Source organism: Penaeus vannamei, chromosome 6, assembly GCF_042767895.1.
Source record: "Penaeus vannamei isolate JL-2024 chromosome 6, ASM4276789v1, whole genome shotgun sequence".
In the NCBI taxonomy this organism is placed as follows: Eukaryota; Metazoa; Arthropoda; class Malacostraca; order Decapoda; family Penaeidae; genus Penaeus; species Penaeus vannamei.
In genome coordinates, this window is record NC_091554.1 from 4,804,503 (window position 1) to 4,822,218 (window position 17,716).

Below are 17,716 nucleotides of genomic sequence, written 5' to 3' on the forward strand. Positions count from 1 at the left end.
AGGAGAAAAGTTAGGCAAGGGGGAGACATAAAGAAAGAGGAAGAGAGAGAAACAGAAATCAGGAGGGAAAGTGAGATAAACTCATCTTTCATTATCAAAATGCTCCAATAAAGAACTTACTTGATAAATTTCCCTAACTCATAGAAATCCATGATGGAAGACTTAAGGCGATTGACATTTTTGATAAATACTTGGCGCTTGAATTTCTGTTCCGTCTGCATGTACTTCTCCTCTCTTGGAGTGAAAGTTCGGATGGCAGCACGGACCTGGAGTGCAGAGAACAGGTTGACTTTATTTAACCATTGAAAAAAAAAAAAAAAGTTACTGGTGTGTTTCTACTCTTATATATGATGTTCAAAGCTAATTCTGATGAAAGTGGAAGAACTCAGGATAAAGTTATGGTCTATGGTTTATTAGTTTTATACTTCTCATTCAGAAAATATGTCAAATGCGATCTGAATTCCAGCTTATAGGACCAGATAAGGGATATGCTACTTTCTTCCCTACTCAACCAACTTCCTTTTCAACTCAATACGAATTTTTTCCCCTGTTCAGCCCAGTTCTTTCACCAGTCATCCCACTTTCTTCCCACTTAAATCCACCCTTTAGGTAATATTCCTGGTTTTGAAGCTTCATTCACATCACAACTTTGGTCTGATTCCACATATCATTTTTCTATTAAATCTATATTTCAAATGGTTACTTTTTCTCCTAAATACGACATCAAATACATACTGGATTCCATTCAACAGAACACTCTAGCAGAATCTCCGGATTATTCCCCTTTGCACGAGCACGTAGCTTTTTATCCTTCAACGGATACCTATTTTTGGAAAACAAAAGAGATTATAAAATGAACTACATACATGGAATAATAATTTCAAAATTTAAGCAAACATTTTAAATCACAATATATCAAAGGTGAAATGAATATGAAAGGCAAACATCATGATCATTGTCTTGTGAAAACAGTAAGAAAAGAAAAGGAAATATAAGCACAAAGAACAAATATTTACCATTTCTTCTCGCCATTCTTCATCCGTAGTAAAGGAATGACGACCTTCCCTAGAAACTCAACCTTGTGGTCTCTGTCTTCATCATAGACTGTGACATCCAAAACATTATGGATATCTTTAACATTGCTGAAAAATTAGGGAAATTAGGTAATTAGAATTTATCAACATGAGTATGAAATACAGTGACTCAATTTGTAATGAGTGGTTATACAAATGGAAAGATAAAAGATTTCTTTTCAATATTACGAATACTTTTACTAATATAACAAAATAGCTCCAATGTCTTTTTTCAACACCAAATTCAATAAACATTTACTGCTTCTTTGGGCCTATATAAATCATCAGAAATGAAATACTAACAAGGTGAAAATCTTATTCCATGTGGGGGAGAGTGTCTTGTACTCAGTCTGTGTCTGAAGTCTCGCATTGCAAAGTTCCAAGACACAAAATGGGTCACTTTTGCCGCCTATGTCTGCTGCTGCCAAGCCCTGCGCCCGATACACCTTGACCCGCAGGTGACCAATGTCTTTCAGGTTGTGAAGAGATCTTGTTAAGGCCTAGAAGGGCAAAGAATAAACCATGTGAAAAAAGACGATTTGCTAAATGTGTCCTCCATAAATACAATACATACATCATCACATATATCTAAAATTATATCCTTTTCTACTTAAAAAAAAAAAAAGAAAAGAAAGAAGAAAAAAATTATATATATAAATTATATATATATATATATATATATATATATATATATATATATATATATATATATATATATATATATATATATATATATATATATATATATATACACATATATATACACATATATACTTACATATCTCTTGGAAACATTATCCAATTCTCTGGGATTCTCCTGGTATGAATGAAGGTCTGATATGGTTTCAGAAGAAGTCGTTCCAGAAATTGTGAGGAGGAGGAATATGGAGCCGGCTCCCTTTTCTAATTCTGCCCAAATGTGGTGGGTCTTCTCACGCTCGTACTGTGTCAAGTCCAGCGTGCATCTGTTGTGAAAACATATGATTCTAAGCTTTTGGAAAATATATGATACGTAATGTTATGTAAAGAGACTGACTACCTGTCACTCAATTCTTTCTTCACTTGTCTTTTGCAACTCTGATATTTTCTCTCACACATGCTGTCACTCATCATCTCTTTCTCACACATTCACTCACTCATTCCTTGCATTTGCACATTTACACATGTACATATGTACAGTGCACATACATGCTTAAACATACAAATACAGATGTACATGTACCTGTACATGTAAAATAGATTACAGAACAAGTGAGAGATAAAAAGAAACAAACGGAGATACAGACATCCAACACATGGGAGTTACAGACCCCAGACAGACAAGCCACACAGCCAAAATCTTACCTTCCCATGAAATCGTCTTTACTCCGAACATCTTTATCCCACACAGTCAGTTCCAAGAGCTGGCTCTGATCCTCAAAAAGGTGGAAATCAAATTGCTCCAGCCACTTCGGAGTTAGCGTGTGCATCTCCACCTTGCTCTTGTATTTCTCATTGCCAAGCCTAGGAAATTTGGGAGCAAAAAAAAAAAAATAGTAATGGTAAATGTCTCACGCTATGCAAGAGATTGAACTTTAGAAAAAAAGCATAGTTATTTGTGGTAAAAGGTGGTTTTTTCCTTTCCTTTAACCATAATCATAAACGCAAGCACCAGCTCCGTAAATCAAACATGCTAAATAAACGAGTATTATTTATCTGAGACAAATAAAACCATAAAATTAAATAATTAATAACGATACATAAAATAAACTGCAAGAGGCCATTCATGCTTCATAATATATCTAAAATATCTAGGAAAAAAGGTGAATGTCATATTCTATCATATATAGTGGATTTATGAAGTGCCATAATACTTTTACGAAATAAAATGAAAAATTAAAAGCAGTAAAAATATCATCCTACAAACTGCTCACTAATGATTGATGATGACGATGATGACTGACTATGATGATGGTGACTGATATTGGTGATGATAACGATGATGATGATGATGATTGACGATGATGACTGACTATGATGATGGTGACTGATATTGGTGATGCTAACGATGATGATGATGATGATGATGATGATGACTGATGATTGATGATGATGATGATGATGATGATGACTGATGATTGATGATGATGACTGATGATGATGATGACTAATGATGATTGATGATGATGCGAGTAATAATGTTAATACAAAAACAAGGTTCTGAAAAATAAAAATACATCAGAATAGATTTATAAAAAAAAAATACTAATGCAAAATAGTTAAGAATGTACAAGCATTTAACATTTTAGGATAATTTATCACTGAAGATGTTGCTGTAATATGCAGCTGGAACGCACACAAAAAAAAGGAAAAAGAAAAAGAAAAAGAAGAGAGAGAGAGAGGAATAAATTGCATTAAAATCTCACATTAAAAACTAAAGTGAAGCTGCAACTATATTCAGCAATACTTTGAATGGTCGTAAGAAAAACCTTCAAATAACAAAGAACACGAGGAAGAGGAGGAGAAGCGATTATAAACTATGTAACAGTCTGAAGGTTTACATATCTGATTAAATCATACTTAATTAGCATCTTAAAAGTCCGAAAAGTATTTCTGCACTTTGTCCAAAGAATTTTTTCCATTATTGCCAGTACACTTACAAATTCATGTGTTACATATGAAAACAAAACAAAAAAATTCTAAAAGTGCTAGAAAAATAAATGCAAAATAATCAAAGAATATAAATTAAAAAACAGTAATAAATGCTAAAAACTAATGTACCATAATGGCCACTCGCATCCTCACCTGAATTTCACATAGGGATCCGAAGTGCCGTCAGGATCCATAGGAAGGAGCTCTTTGCCTTCAACCAGGACGATAGTAACCACGGAACTCCATATCTGACTCTTAAGGCGACGTTGCTGCTCGGCCAGTCTCGAACCTCCGCGTTGCAAATACTGTGTGGGAAAGAAGGTCATATGTGAAGATTTTGTGGGAATTGCGTGGGTGTTAAATAGGTTGCTGCTTAAGCTTGTAAAAGTGTTGAATGATTTGATAATTACAAGGCAAAAAGTTAGAGGCAGAGGAAGGAGAGGTGAAGAGCAGAAAGGAGAGGAAAGATTCATGTCTTAATCAATATTGATTTAAACATGGAAAAAACCTACTTACCACTCTATATTAAAGGAGTAAATAAAGACATATGAACTGTACATTTGATTTTGCTAAATAATGACCACAGGTTGAAATAATGTGGATGATAATACCAACTTTTACTCTAATGCCTGACAAAATATTTGTATTTATATAAATAAACCATTAATTTGTGTGTGTGTGTGTGTGTGTGTGTGTGTGTGTGTGTGTGTGTGTGTGTGTGTGTGTGTGTGTGTGTGTGTGTGTGTGTGAGCGTGCGCGCACACACACACCATAAATAGGAGAGCAATCAAGGCAGCAGCGGTCGTAATCACCGCCATTGTTGGCCATCAGACAGGGCCTCCAACTTACTTCGGCCACTTTGCTGAGAGTGTCCCCCAGCGTTTTGTGGCTCTTGCCGTGCTCGCCAGGGTTCCCCGTGGGATTGTCTTTGTGCTTCGCCTGGCCGGCGGCCTCCGCCTTGTGCTCCTCTGCGTGAGGCACCATGGAGGAGCGGCGCGACGACGAGAAGAAGTGGCCGAAGAAGAGCTTGTGGTCGGAGTGGGGCAGCGAGGCCGAGTCCTGCCGCTCGTCCCGACTGTGCTGCGAGCTGCTGTCGTCGTCGGTGCCGCCGTCGGAGTGGTCCGAGTAGCTGCTCGAGCGGAGGGACACCGAGGGCACCAGCAGGGAGCGCTTGGTCAGGGGCGCCTCGGAATCCCTCCTGTGCACGTCGTACTCCTCGGAGGAAATGTAGCTGCACGTCTTCGTGGACGAGAAGGAGTAGTCGATGGAGCGACTGTGCTCCGTGTCGTTCTCGCTCTTGCTGCCCTGGCACTGCAGCTCCTCGCTGGAGGTCACCACGCTGATGTCCTCCGTCCCCGTGCATATCATGCCCTCCACGAAGGCATGGTGCAGCGCCTCGGACAGCACGGAATACGTCTGCGACTTCCCCATGACCGGGCTGTTCACCGACAGAAACTCCTTGGGCGACTCGCACATGAACTCCTCGTTGGAGGTCGTGACGGCATGGCTGTTGAGCAGCATGCCGGCCAGGTCGTGCCTCTCCACCGAGTCCTGGCTCTCGGTTGCCCGCGGGGACCGCAGGAGGAGGCGGTGGCTGTCATGGCCGTCGGAGTCGCTCGACAGGTCGCACTTGAACTCCTCTCCCACCTCCGAGCCGCCGTCCTCCTCCCGGTCCTCGGTGCTCGGGGAGGGCGTGCGGCTCCTGAAGACCTTCCTGAAGGCCTTGGCGAAGGAGCCCCCGACTCGGTCCTTCTTCCCGAGCTTGTGCAGGCCCAGGGGACTGCTGCTCCTCAGCTCAGGGGAGCCCGAGTCCTTCTTCCGCAGGGGCTTGAGGGGGCTGAGGGGCTCGCTGATGGTCACCTGCAGAGTGCCGTGCCCGACGCCATCGCGCGGCGGCGACGCGCTCACGCCCTCGCTCGTCATGGTCACATCCTCTGTGTTCGTGATAACATGATGGCTCCTGAACTCAGTCTCTTCATGTAGAAGCTGAGGATTGCCAAAACATTGGGGTGACTAAATCACTTCTCATCACTACACTTTCGGCGTATTTGCAGGGACATAAATTGCTCTGTTTTCCAGCGCCACAGGATCACACATCGAAGGGAAATACCGCTTGCAGTTTTCCATCACACCAAGAAAAAATCGAAATCGCAAAACACACGCACGCACACGCACCTCTCCCCCCCGCCCCAAACACGCACCCCCCCCCCCCGCTTCGAAATGGAAGAGGACACGTTTAAACGATAATTTTACAGTAATCAATGGAATCAGTCTCTTACCCCATAGTCAGATAAAGACAAATGGTCCGATGTAGACTATAATCCACAAGGCAAATAAATATCAAGGAAAACAGGTACTGGAATTGAAAAATAGAAAATTCCCGTTTCCTTCCACCTCATTCTCATTTACCCTTTAACATGGTCTCCCTTATTTGAAAAAAAAATATGAACGATTCCATAAAATAAAATGAAAAGCAAAAACATGAGAGGAGGGAGTATGAGACAGTGTTAAGACGTGGATGTAAACAAACGTTTTTTTTTTCTCGCATAAACAAAACATGAATTAAGACGAGAAAATGTAAACAAACGTTTTTTTTCGCATAAACAAAACATGAATTAAGACGAGAAAATGTAAACAAACGTTTATTCGCATAAACACAACACAAATCGCATCAAACTTGCATTAAAAATACAATGCGACAAAAGTGAATAATGCGCTGATTCACTTGTCCAAATTACCAACATAAATTTAAAACAGTAAACATAAATTTTGACTTAAGAGCAAAACGGGGCGGCGCGCACACATGAATATATACATAACTACATTTGCACGCACATCCTATATGCAAACATTCTCGCCAAAATATAAGCATCATAGAACACGTTAAGAGAATTTGCAATATCATGTTGTATGACTGGCGGGGTTAAAAACAAAAGCGAAAATGCCGATATCAAAATGGAATTTAATATCGGCAGTGTTTAATATCGACAGAGAGGTCAACATGTTAACTTTTCTTTAAACGCTCAAAAATTTCCTCATTTTTCTTTTCTCTCGAGCGTTTCACAACATAAAAAAAATAAAACTGTAAATCGTGATGATTGATGTTCATGGAAATGTGAATTCTCTTTCGAAAAAAAATAAATGTAATATTTTGTAAGCGTATCTGTGACAAAACGGTTTTATTAACGTCACGGCTCGAAATCACTAAAATAATTTCACGCACTCTGATAAAAGAACCTCGCCAATCTGACAACATACCAAATCTTCATCTAATTAACATAACTACCCTACCACGCGGTAATGACCTTGTAAAGTGCTAAAAAAAGGTCGTTGTCACCACACTGTCACAAACACCTGGGACCTTGAACGTGTAAACCCATTCTAATTAGGAAAAAAAAATAGAAGGCAGTTCATTATAGTGACCCAGAAAAGTCCGAGATGTAGGACAGGAAGGTATGGGCATCGGGTACGAAACCGTTTTCTTTTCTTGCGAGAGTTGGCTGTGAGAGGGGGGAACTTCGCTAAATCTGGCAATACCCCTCCCCCCCTCTCCCCTCCCTCGGAAAGTACCAACTATGAAGTTTCTCTTTAATAAGTCTCGCACTAACTCAAAGCCTAACTTAAAAGTTTCCAATCCACTTACTCTATAAAAGGTAAGAAGATTAAGAGCTTGAAATAATCCGCAAAAGCAGGCGAAATTGACGAGTTTTAAATCATATTTCCCGCCAATTTTAAACATTCAAACTCGAACGCGACAAACAACAACAACAAGGAAACGTGATACACACACAAAAAAAAATATATATGGACATCAATGTACCCTTGGTCGACATAAGCCACACAACAACAACACAGATAGTTACCCTTGATACAATTCGTATGCAAATAAGTGTGTGACGTCAGAAATATAGCATAAACGACCCGCAGTTTTTTTCCCATCGCGTTCGTGTTAGCAGGTTAGCACAACAATGTCACCCGTATTACGTAAACACCCCCAGCACCTCTACAACACCAACAACAACACAAACAGTTACCCTTGGTGCAATTCGTATGCAAATAAGTGTGTGACGTCAGAAATGTAGCATAATAGCATGGGATACCAGGCAGTTTTTATTATCATCTTTTATTCATTCATTTATTTATTTATCTTTGACTCTCTCTCCGTCGCGTTCGTGTAAGCAGGTTAGCGTCGCAATGCCACAGTATTACGTAAACATATCCGGTAAACAACAAACAAGAGGAAAAAATATGAACTTGCAAAAAATAACACAGCGTACATTGTACATGTATATGAAAAATTCATTAAAAAAAAAATCTTATAATAGAAGTATAAGACAGTAGTGAGTTCGAATTAAAGGCAGTGGTCACACACGTTGTCTGGGTAAAGCCACACTGTGTATGCAAATTTATTTTCTTGGAGGGGGAGTGGGGGGGGAGGGAGAGGGGAGAGGGGGAGAATGGGAAAGGGACCAGAGGGGTGAGGAAGAGAGAGGAAAAGAGGAAGAGGGGAAGAGAGAGAAAGAGGGGAAGAGAGAGAAAGGGGGAAGAGAGAGAAAGGGGGAAGAGAGAGAAAGAGGGGAAGAGAGAGAAAGAGGGGAAGAGAGAGAAAGGGGGAAGAGAGAGAAAGAGGGGAAGAGAGAGAAAGAGGGGAAGAGAGAGAAAGAGGGGAAGAGAGAGAAAGAAGGCGAAAGTAGGCGATAGGAATGAGAGGAGGGAAAGAAAAAGGAAGAGAGGGAAAGAGAAAGACAAGAAAGAAAAAGATAGAAAGAAGGAAAAAAGAAAGACACTAAAAAAAAAGACAAGAAAAGAAAAAATGAAGACCAGTAAACAACGATAATTATGATGACACATCCCACTGCGCCTACGATTCCGCGCAATTAAACAAACAGAAATCCATCTAATTCATAAAAAATGTCACGATAAATGAGCGACGTGCCAAAACAAAATACATAAACACAAATAAAATAAATACTACGCACATACTTCTAACTGGCCTGATTTACCCTATGATCTCGTAATAGTAACGCGACAGATTTATAAATAATAGTAACGTGACAGATAAACCTATAGGAACGTGAGGGAAACAAACTTAAAACTATTAGAACTCTGGGGAGACAAACCTAAACCTTTTTCGACTTATGAACGACAAACCTAAAAATTTAGAACGGTGTAACCCCTCCCCCTCCCTCCCCCCCCAAAAAAAGTTAAAAGACAAAATAGAAAAAAAAGGAAAAAATTAAAAACTTTACAAGCATCTCATTCAAAAGCGACGCTAAGGTGGAGCGAGACTTTTCATGACCTCGTTAAAATCTACGTTTTCCTTCCTTGCGACTTGTCAAGGAGCAAAGTTGGAAGCTGTCATTTGCTCACTCTTGCTGTCACTTTCCGAGAGGGAGAGAGAGAGAGAGGGAGAGAGAGGGAGAGAGGGAGAGAGGGAGAGAGAGGGAGAGAGGGGGAAAGAGGAGGAGAGAGGAGGAGAGAGGGAGGGAGGGAGGGAGGGAGGGAGGGAGGGAGGGAGGGAGGGAGGGAGGGAGAGAAAGAGAGAGAGAGAAAGAGTGAGAGAGAAAGAGAGATAGAGAAAGAGTGAGAGAGAGAGAAACAGACAGACAGAGAGGGGGTGGAGGGAGGGGGAGGGAGAGGGAGAGGGAGAGGGAGAGGGAGAGGGAGAGGGAGAGTGGGAGAGGGAGAAATATATAAAACACTGACCATCAAATATTATCTTATTCCCTCTCTCTCTCTCTCTCTTAGTCTCCCACCCCCCTTCTCTTTCCTTCCTTCCTTCTCCCCCCCTTTCTCTCTCTATCCCTATCCCTCTCTCCCATCTTCCCCTTCCTATCTCTCTCTTCCCTTCTCCCTCCTCCAGACAGATAATTAGCGACGCCACAACCTAATAACACGAACCAAACGAGGGAACCGGGAAAGGGGAAAGCTTCAAGGAAAAGGTTCCTCGGCCAGCTAGGGTTCGGAGCTCTCCCCTTAAGTCCCCCGCGACTGAGTACCTTAGTGATGAGGGAAGGGCGGAAGGGGAAGCACGTACACCATTTATTGCCGGTCTTAGGGGTTGCCTTTGTATCTGTCTTACACGCGTGAGGCCGGGTTGGGAAGAGGGTTAATGGAAGGGGGGAGGGAGGGAGGGGGAAGGGGAAGTGGGAGGGAGGGAGGGAGAGGGGAGGGGGAGAGGGAGGAGGGGGAGGTGGAGGGAGGGAAAGGGAGGGAGGAGGGAGAGAGGAGAGAGTGGGGAGGGAGGGAGGGAGAGGGAGGGAAGGAAAGAAGGAGGGGAAGGAGGGCAAGGGGGGAAGGAGGGAGGGAGGAGGGAGGGGAAGGAGGGGAGGGTGGGGAGAAATAGGAAAGGATGGGTAAGAGGGAGAGAGATCCTTGAATGGATACATGGGTGGATGGATGAGAGAGGAGAGAGGGATGGGAAAGGATTATATATATATATATATATATATATATATATATATATATATATATATATATATATATATATATATATGTATATATATATATATACATATATATATTTTTTTAAATATTATTATCAACTGATGGTGGTGGTGGTGAGAGAGAGAAGAAAAATAAAGACAAAAAAGAAGGAACGACAGAAGGAAGAAAGAAAAAATGAGTAACCAATAGAGAACCCTCCCCAACCAAGACCCCCCCTCCCCCACCAAACCCAACCCAACTCCCCCCAACCTCGACTCCAAACCACAAGTGAGGACAGCCTTAGTACACCCTCCATACCTCCCCTTTGCCCCCCATCCCTCGCTCCCCCTCCTGCCTCCCCCCCTCCTCCTTACCGCTACTCCCTCGTCCCCCTCCCTTTCCCCCCACCGCTCCGCCCCAACGCCCTTCCCTCTTCCCCCCCTCCCTCCCTCCTCCCTACCGCCCCTCCCTCTTCCCCCCCGCCTCCCCACCGCCCCTCCCTCGTCCCCCCTGGCCCCCCCCTCCCTCCCTTTTCCCCCCCTCCCTCCCCCCTCCTTACCGCTCCTCCCCACCACCCCTCCGCCTCCCTCTTCCCCCTTTCCCTCGAGTACCACTTCCTTCGCCTCTCTTCGCTTCCCCGACTGCTGCGATATGTCTCCCTCGGGCATGACACCAGCCTCACTCCGCCCCGAGATTGGGCATTATGTTGGGGAGGAGAGACAGGGCCATGCGTTACGGAGGGAGGGAGGGGAGGAGAGAGGGGGGGAAGGGGTGGGAGGAGAGGGAGAGGAGGGGTGGGAGGAAGGGGAGGGGAGGGTGAGGAAGGGGAGGGAGGGGAAAGGGGAGGAGAGGGAGGGTGAGGAAGGGGGTGGGGGGAGAGGTAGGAGGAAAGGGGGGAGGGGGAAGGGAGAGGAAGGGTGGAGAGAGGGAGGAGAGGGAGGGAGGGAGAGGGGAGGAAGGGAGGGAGGGGAAAGGGGAGGAGAGGGAGGGTGAGGAAGGGGGTGGGGGGGAGAGGTAGGGAGGAAGGGGAGGGGGAAGGGAGAGGAAAGGGGGTGGAAGAGAGGGAGGGAGAGGGAGGGAGGGGAGAGGGGAGGAAGGGAGGGAGAGGGACAGGAGAGGGGAGGGAGGGAGAGGTAGGGAGGGACGGAGGGAGAGAGAGGAAGGGAGAAGGGGAGGGGGGAGGAGAGGGAGGAAGGGGTGGGGGGGACTAGGGGTAGAGAGGGAGAATGGGGGAGTGGGGAGAAGAATGGAGGGAGGGGAAGAAGGGGAAGGAGAGGAGGCAGAGAGCAGGTAGGGAGGAAAAAAGGGGGAGATGGGAGAAAAAAAAAAAGTACAGCCGATATTTCTTAATTCCGAACAACATCCGTCCATAAATCTTACTCCCCCAACCCTTAACAACATCCATCATAATAAGCTCACCGGTAAACATGACACCAAATAGTATTACCAACATAATAGATAAAAAAAGAGAGAGAGAAAAAAAATGTAATGTCAGTCATACCTTCTTCTTTGTCTAAAAATACCACAGAAATGCTGATTTTCATTTCCTCAATCACGAACGCAATCAAACAGAAATGAAGGAAAATTTGCATGGAGGAAGGCATGGAGGGTGGGGGAGGGGAGGAAGGGAGGGAGGGAGGGAAGGAGGAAGGGAGAGAAGGAGAGGGAGGGAGAGGGAGAGAAGGAGGGAGAGGGAGAGGGAGAGAAGAGAAGGGAGGGAGAGGGAGGGAAGGAGAGGGAGGGGAGAGGGAGAGAAAGAGAGGGAGGAGAGGAGGAGAGAAGGAGAGGGAGGGAGAGGGAGAGAAGGAGAGGAGGGAGGGAGAGGGGAGGAAGGGAGGGAGGGAGGCAGGGAGAGGGAGGAAGGGAGGCAGGGAGAGGGAGAGAAGGAGAGGGAGGGAGAGGGAAAGAAGGAGAGGGGAGGAGAGAAGGAGAGGGGAGAGAGAGGGGGGGAGAGAGAGAGAGGGGGGAGGGAGAGAGAGAGAGAGAGAGAGAGAGAGAGAGAGAGAGAGATGAGAGAGAGAGAGAGAGAGGGAGAGGGAGAGGGAGAGGGGAGAGGGAGAGGGAGAGGGAGAGGAGAGGGAGAGGGAGAGGGAGAGAGAGAGAGAGAGAGAGAGAGAGAGAGAGAGAGAGAGAGAGAGAGAGAGAGAGAGAGAGAGAGAGAGAGAGAGAGAGAGAGAGAGAGAGAGAGAAGCAACAGGAAAGAGAAAAGGAAAATAAATAAATAAATAAAGGAGGAGGGAGAGAAAAAAAAAAAGAAGGAAAGAGCGCAGGAACCAGGAACCAACGAAAGAAACAGAGCGAGAAATGAGAGAAAGAGGAAGAGAGGGAAATTAGATAAAGAGCATCTTCAGAGGAAATTACACAATTTTCACATCAAATGAGGGATGTTATGAGAACAAAGACAAAAGGAATCAGGAACCGGATTTCATATAATTTCAAATAATGGAGGACAGACGGCGAGCAGTAATGGCGAAGAATGGAGAAAATGAAAAGAACATTAAATATGACACTAAGATATATATAAAAAAAAGCTATTCGGAACTTCCATTAACTATAGTTCTTAATTCCATATATATCTATCTATTCATCTCATCTATTTCTTTTCTCAACTCCGTATATCTATATATCTATCCATCTACATTTTCGTAACTCTTTTCGTAACGTATATCTATCTATCTAAAGTATATCTATCCATCCATCTATCTACATTTTTTTCTTAACGCCGTATATCTATCTATCCATCTATCTATATCTTTTTCTGAACTCCTTATATCTATCTATCTATTCATCTATATCTCTTCATAGCGCTGTATATCTATCTATCCATCTATCTGTATCTTTTTCTTAACTCCTTATATCAATCTATGTATTCATCTATCTACATCTTTCTTCATAACTCCGTATATCTATCTATTCATCTATCTGTATCTTTTCCTTAACTCCTTAAATCTATCTATCTATTCATCTATCAACATCTTTCTTAACACCGCATATCTATCCATCTATCTATATATTTTCCATAACTCCTTACATCTATCTATCTATCTATTCATCTCTATATATCTTCGTAACACCGCATATCTATCCATCTATCCATATCTTTTCCATAACTCCTTATAGCTATCTATCTATTCATCTATATATATCTCTTCATAACGCTGTATATCTATCTATCTATCTGTATCTTTTTCTTAACTCCTTATATCTATCTATCTATTCATCTATCTACATCTTTCTTCTTAACTCCGTATATCTATCCATCTATCTATATCTTTTCCATAACTCCTTAAATCTATCTATCTATCTATTCATCTATATATATCTCTTCATAACGCCGTATATCTATCTATCCATCTATCTATATCTTTTCCATAACTCCTTATATCTATCAATCATCTATCTATATCTCTTCATAACGCTGTTTATCTATCTATCCATCTATCTGTATCTTATGCTCCACTCCTTATATCTATCTGTATGTTCATCTATCTATATCTCTTCATAACGCTGTATATCTATATATCCATCTATCTGTATCTTTTTCTTAACTCCTTATATCTATGCATCTATTCATCTATCTACATCTTTCTTAACACCGCATATCTATCCATCTATCTATATCTTTTCCATAACTCCTTATATCTATCTATCTATTCATCTATATATATATATATCTTCGTAACACCGTATATCTATCCATCTATCTATATCTTTTCCATAACTCCTTATATCTATCTATCTATCTATTCATCTATATATATATATCTTCGTAACACCGCATATCTATCCATCTATCTATATCTTTTCCATAACTATCCATATCCATATCTATCTATCCATCTATTCATCTACATATATATCTTCGTAACACCGCATATCTATCCATCTATCCATATCTTTTCCATAACTCCTTATATCTATCTATCTATCTATTCATCTACATATATATCTTCGTAACACCGCATATCTATCCATCTATCTATATCTTTTCCACAACTCCTTATATCTATCTATCTATTCATCTATCTACATCTTTCTTCTTAACACCGCATATCTATCCATCTATCTATATCTTTTCCATAACTCCTTATATCTATCTATCTATCTATTCATCTATATATATATATATCTTCGTAACACCGCATATCTATCTATAACTTTTCCATAACTCCTTATATCTATCTATCTATTCATCTATATATACATATATCTTCGTAACACATATCTATCTATAATTTTTCTTCTGTAACCAAAGAAGCCCCAAAGGTGACGTCAGAGAACAGCCGACATCTAGACCTCAACGAGAATGTCAATCTTTTCTTTTTCTCTTTTCTTTTTCTTTATTTTTTTGACACTTTTCCAATTTGCCAAACTTTTTTTTTTTTTTTTTTTTTTTTGTACGTGATGCAAAGGCGATGATAACTTGAATGTTCCTTGCATGAATAATCATCACTTTTGGAAATTGGCTTTTTCTTTTTTTTCTATTTCTTTTATTTATTTTAGTTTTTCCTCTTCTTCTTCCTCTGTTTTAGGGTCTCCCACGCTTGCTCTCTCTCTCTCTTTCTCTCTCGCTCGCGCTCTCTCTCTCTCCCGCTCTCTCTCTCTCTCTCTCTCTCTCTGCACCTCGTTCTTTTCTCCATCTCTCTCTCTCTCTTCCTTTTGTTTGTCCGTCTCCCTAGCGTTTCCTTTTCTTATCCAGCGAAATCGAATATTCTGGAATCTTTATCTGAAAGTTATAAATCTGTTTACTCTCTCTTTTCATTCCTTATCCCTCTCTTCCCTCTCTCTTCCTCTGTCTCTTAATTCCACTTCCACTTCCTCTCCCCCCCCCTCTCTATTTCTCTCAACCTTTTCCTGCTTTCTTTCCTCCCCTAAACTTTCTCTTTTTATCTTCCCTCTTACTGTCAACCCCTCCCCCCCTGCCTTTCTCTCTTCTCCCTTTCTTTTCATTTCTTTTTCTATCTGACTCATTCTTCCGCTATCCTCCGTTTATCTTTATTTTTCTCTTTCCCTCACTCTCTCTCTTTCTCCCTTTCCTCCCTCCTCTTTCTTTCCTTCCTTCCTTCCATTCTTTCCCTCTACCCCCTCTCCCACTCCATCCCTCCTTCCCTTCTTCTCCCTTCTCCTCCTCTCCCTCCCCTTCAATTCCACCTCTTCATCCTTCCTCCCTCTCTCTTTCCCTCTTCCTCCATCCTTCCCTCTAACCTCTCCTTCCCTCTCTCCCCATCCCCTCCATCCTCTCTGACTCTCTTCCTTCCCCCCCTCCATCCTCTCTCCATCCCTTCTTCTCTCCCTCCTTCCATTCTTCCCTCTACCCCCTCTCTCCCACTCCTTCCTCCCCTCCCGTCCATCCCTCCCTCCCTCTCCATCCATCCTCTCTCCCTCCTTTCCTCTCCTCTCCTCTTCCTTCTCTTTCTCCTTCCCTCCCTCCTCTCCCTCTAACCCTCCTTCCTCTTCCCCTTCCCCCCTCCCTCCTTCCTCTTCCCCTTCCCCCCTCCATCCTCTCTCCCTCCTTCCTCTCCTCTCCCTCCTTCCCTCTCCCCCGGATGTTAAAGCGGAACTGCCCGCTTCGATAACAAACTGCAGAAGCGCCCCAGACACCGGGATACAGGGAGGTGCTCCGACGTGAGTAAAGATCGGGCGAACGTGGCTGGGGGAGAAAAGGGGAGGAAGGGGGGAGAAAGGGGAGATAAGGGGGAGGGGGATAGGGGGAAATGGGGGGGGAGAAAGGGGGAGGGGGAGAAAAAGGGAGGGAGGAAGTACATGGGATACAGGGAGGTGCTCCGACGTGAGTAAAGATCGGGCGAACGTGGCTGGGGGAGAAAGGGGGAGGGGGAGAGACAAGGGGGGAGGGGGAGAAAAGGGGGAGGGGGAGAAAAGGGAGGAGGGGAGAAAAGGGGGAGGGGGATAGGGGCAGGGGGGAGAAAAGGGGGAGGGGGAAAAGGGGGGGCAGAGAGGGAGGAAGGGGGGGAAGAGGGGGAAGAAGGGGAAGAAGGGGAGGAAGGGGGAGGGAGGAGGGAGGAGGGAGGCGGGAGGGAGGATGTAGGGGGAGAAGGCAGGGGAGACGGGGAGAAAGGTGAGGGAAGAAGGAGGAGGGGGAGGAAGGAAGTAGGGGGGGAGAAGGAGGGGGAGAGAGAGGAGAAGGCGAAGAAAGGAAGAGGATGGAGAGGATATGAAAGAGGAGGAGAATGGGAGAGAGAGAGGGAAGGAGGACGAAGACGGAGGACATGGCAGGGAGGAGGAAATACGGAAAAGGAATAGGAGAAGGGCGGAGAAGGGCCAAATGAGAGACAGAGGAGGGAAGGGAAAAGGAAGAGAGATTAAAGGTTGAAAGAAGAAGAAGTACAACAAGGAAGAGGGAGAGGACAATGAAGAGAATGTAGGAAGAAGGAATTGAAGAAAGGACGGAGGAGGGGAAAGGAAAGGAGGGGATGTACGGGGGGAAAGTGGAAAGAGGGATAGGGAAGATGAGGAAGAGGAGAAAGACGACGAATAGGGGGAGGATAACGAGGAAGAAGAGTAGGAATAATAAATATAAGAGGGGCTGGGTGAAATGACGGGAGATGGGGAATAGTAGAAGGAAGCGGGAATGAATGAGGAATGAGTGGAACGAAGGTTGAGAAAAGGAGGAAGGGGAGGGGGGGAATGGGCGTGAGGAGAGAAAGAGGGAGGAGGAGGGGAGAGGGGGAAGGAAGAAGGAGGGGGAGGGAGGAGGAAGAAGAGGGGGATGTGGAAGGAGGGGAGGAGGAGGAACAGGAGGAAGAAGAAGAGGAGGAGGAGGAGGAGGAGGAGGAGGAGGAGGAGAGAGGAGGAAGAAGAAGAGAGCAGGAGCAGGAGGAGGAAGAGGAGCAAGAAGAAGAGAAGGAGCAGGAGGAGGAGGAGGAGGAAGAAGATGAGGGAGAGGAGCAAGATGAAGAGAGGAGAGGGAGGGAGGAAAGGGAAGAGAAGGAAGAGGAGGAAGAGAAGGAGGGAGCATGAGGAGGAGGAACAAGAGAAAGAAGAGGAGGAGGAAGAGGAAGAGGAGGGAAAACTAATGACACTGATACCAACAAAGAGGAAGTAGGGCTGACAAAGCGAAAGGAGGAAGCGTGAAAAAAAGAAAAAAAATATATAAATTTGAGTCGAAGAGAAGGGTCTGGAATGGACAAATTGAAAGGATAGAAGGTAATAACGTGCAACTGAAGTGACACACGAGAGTCCGAAGTAAGTGAGAGGATCAAGACGAAGAAGAGAGAAATGGAAATGGATGAAGTTAAGGAAATAAAAAAATATATGGATAAGAATAAAAAGATGAGGGATAAATATTGGGATCAAGTGAATAACAATAATGCCCACAATAACAAAAGCAGCAACAATAATAATAGTACCAACAGTAGCAGTAATAATAATAATAATAATAATGATGATAATAATAATAATACCAACAACAACAATAAAAATAATAATACCAATAATACCAACGATAATAAAAACAATAATAATAATAGTAGTAGTAGTAGTAGTAGTAATAATAATAACAAAAAAAAAACATAATATTAATGATAATAAATGCCCAGAAATGCAAATCATTCTCCTGCAGGGAACCG

The 17,716-nt window shown here is 43.5% G+C and overlaps 1 protein-coding gene across 6 annotated transcripts in view; it reads right to left on the minus strand.

The window, feature by feature from the left end:
* Positions 1 to 17,716, minus strand: part of Mctp (multiple C2 domain and transmembrane region protein) — a 71,704-nt gene that overhangs the window by 10,203 nt on the left and 43,785 nt on the right. For all 6 annotated transcript variants that reach the window (XM_070122578.1, XM_070122581.1, XM_070122579.1 and 3 more), the window contains exons 2-9: positions 4,554 to 5,690; positions 3,858 to 4,009; positions 2,418 to 2,576; positions 1,852 to 2,038; positions 1,377 to 1,573; positions 1,017 to 1,142; positions 736 to 823; positions 121 to 266 (exon numbers count right to left, since the gene is read on the minus strand). In XM_070122578.1, the coding sequence (XP_069978679.1) occupies positions 121 to 266; positions 736 to 823; positions 1,017 to 1,142; positions 1,377 to 1,573; positions 1,852 to 2,038; positions 2,418 to 2,576; positions 3,858 to 4,009; positions 4,554 to 5,627 (2,129 nt within the window). In that variant the 5' untranslated portion in view covers positions 5,628 to 5,690. The remainder of the gene's footprint in view (positions 1 to 120; positions 267 to 735; positions 824 to 1,016; positions 1,143 to 1,376; positions 1,574 to 1,851; positions 2,039 to 2,417; positions 2,577 to 3,857; positions 4,010 to 4,553; positions 5,691 to 17,716) is intronic.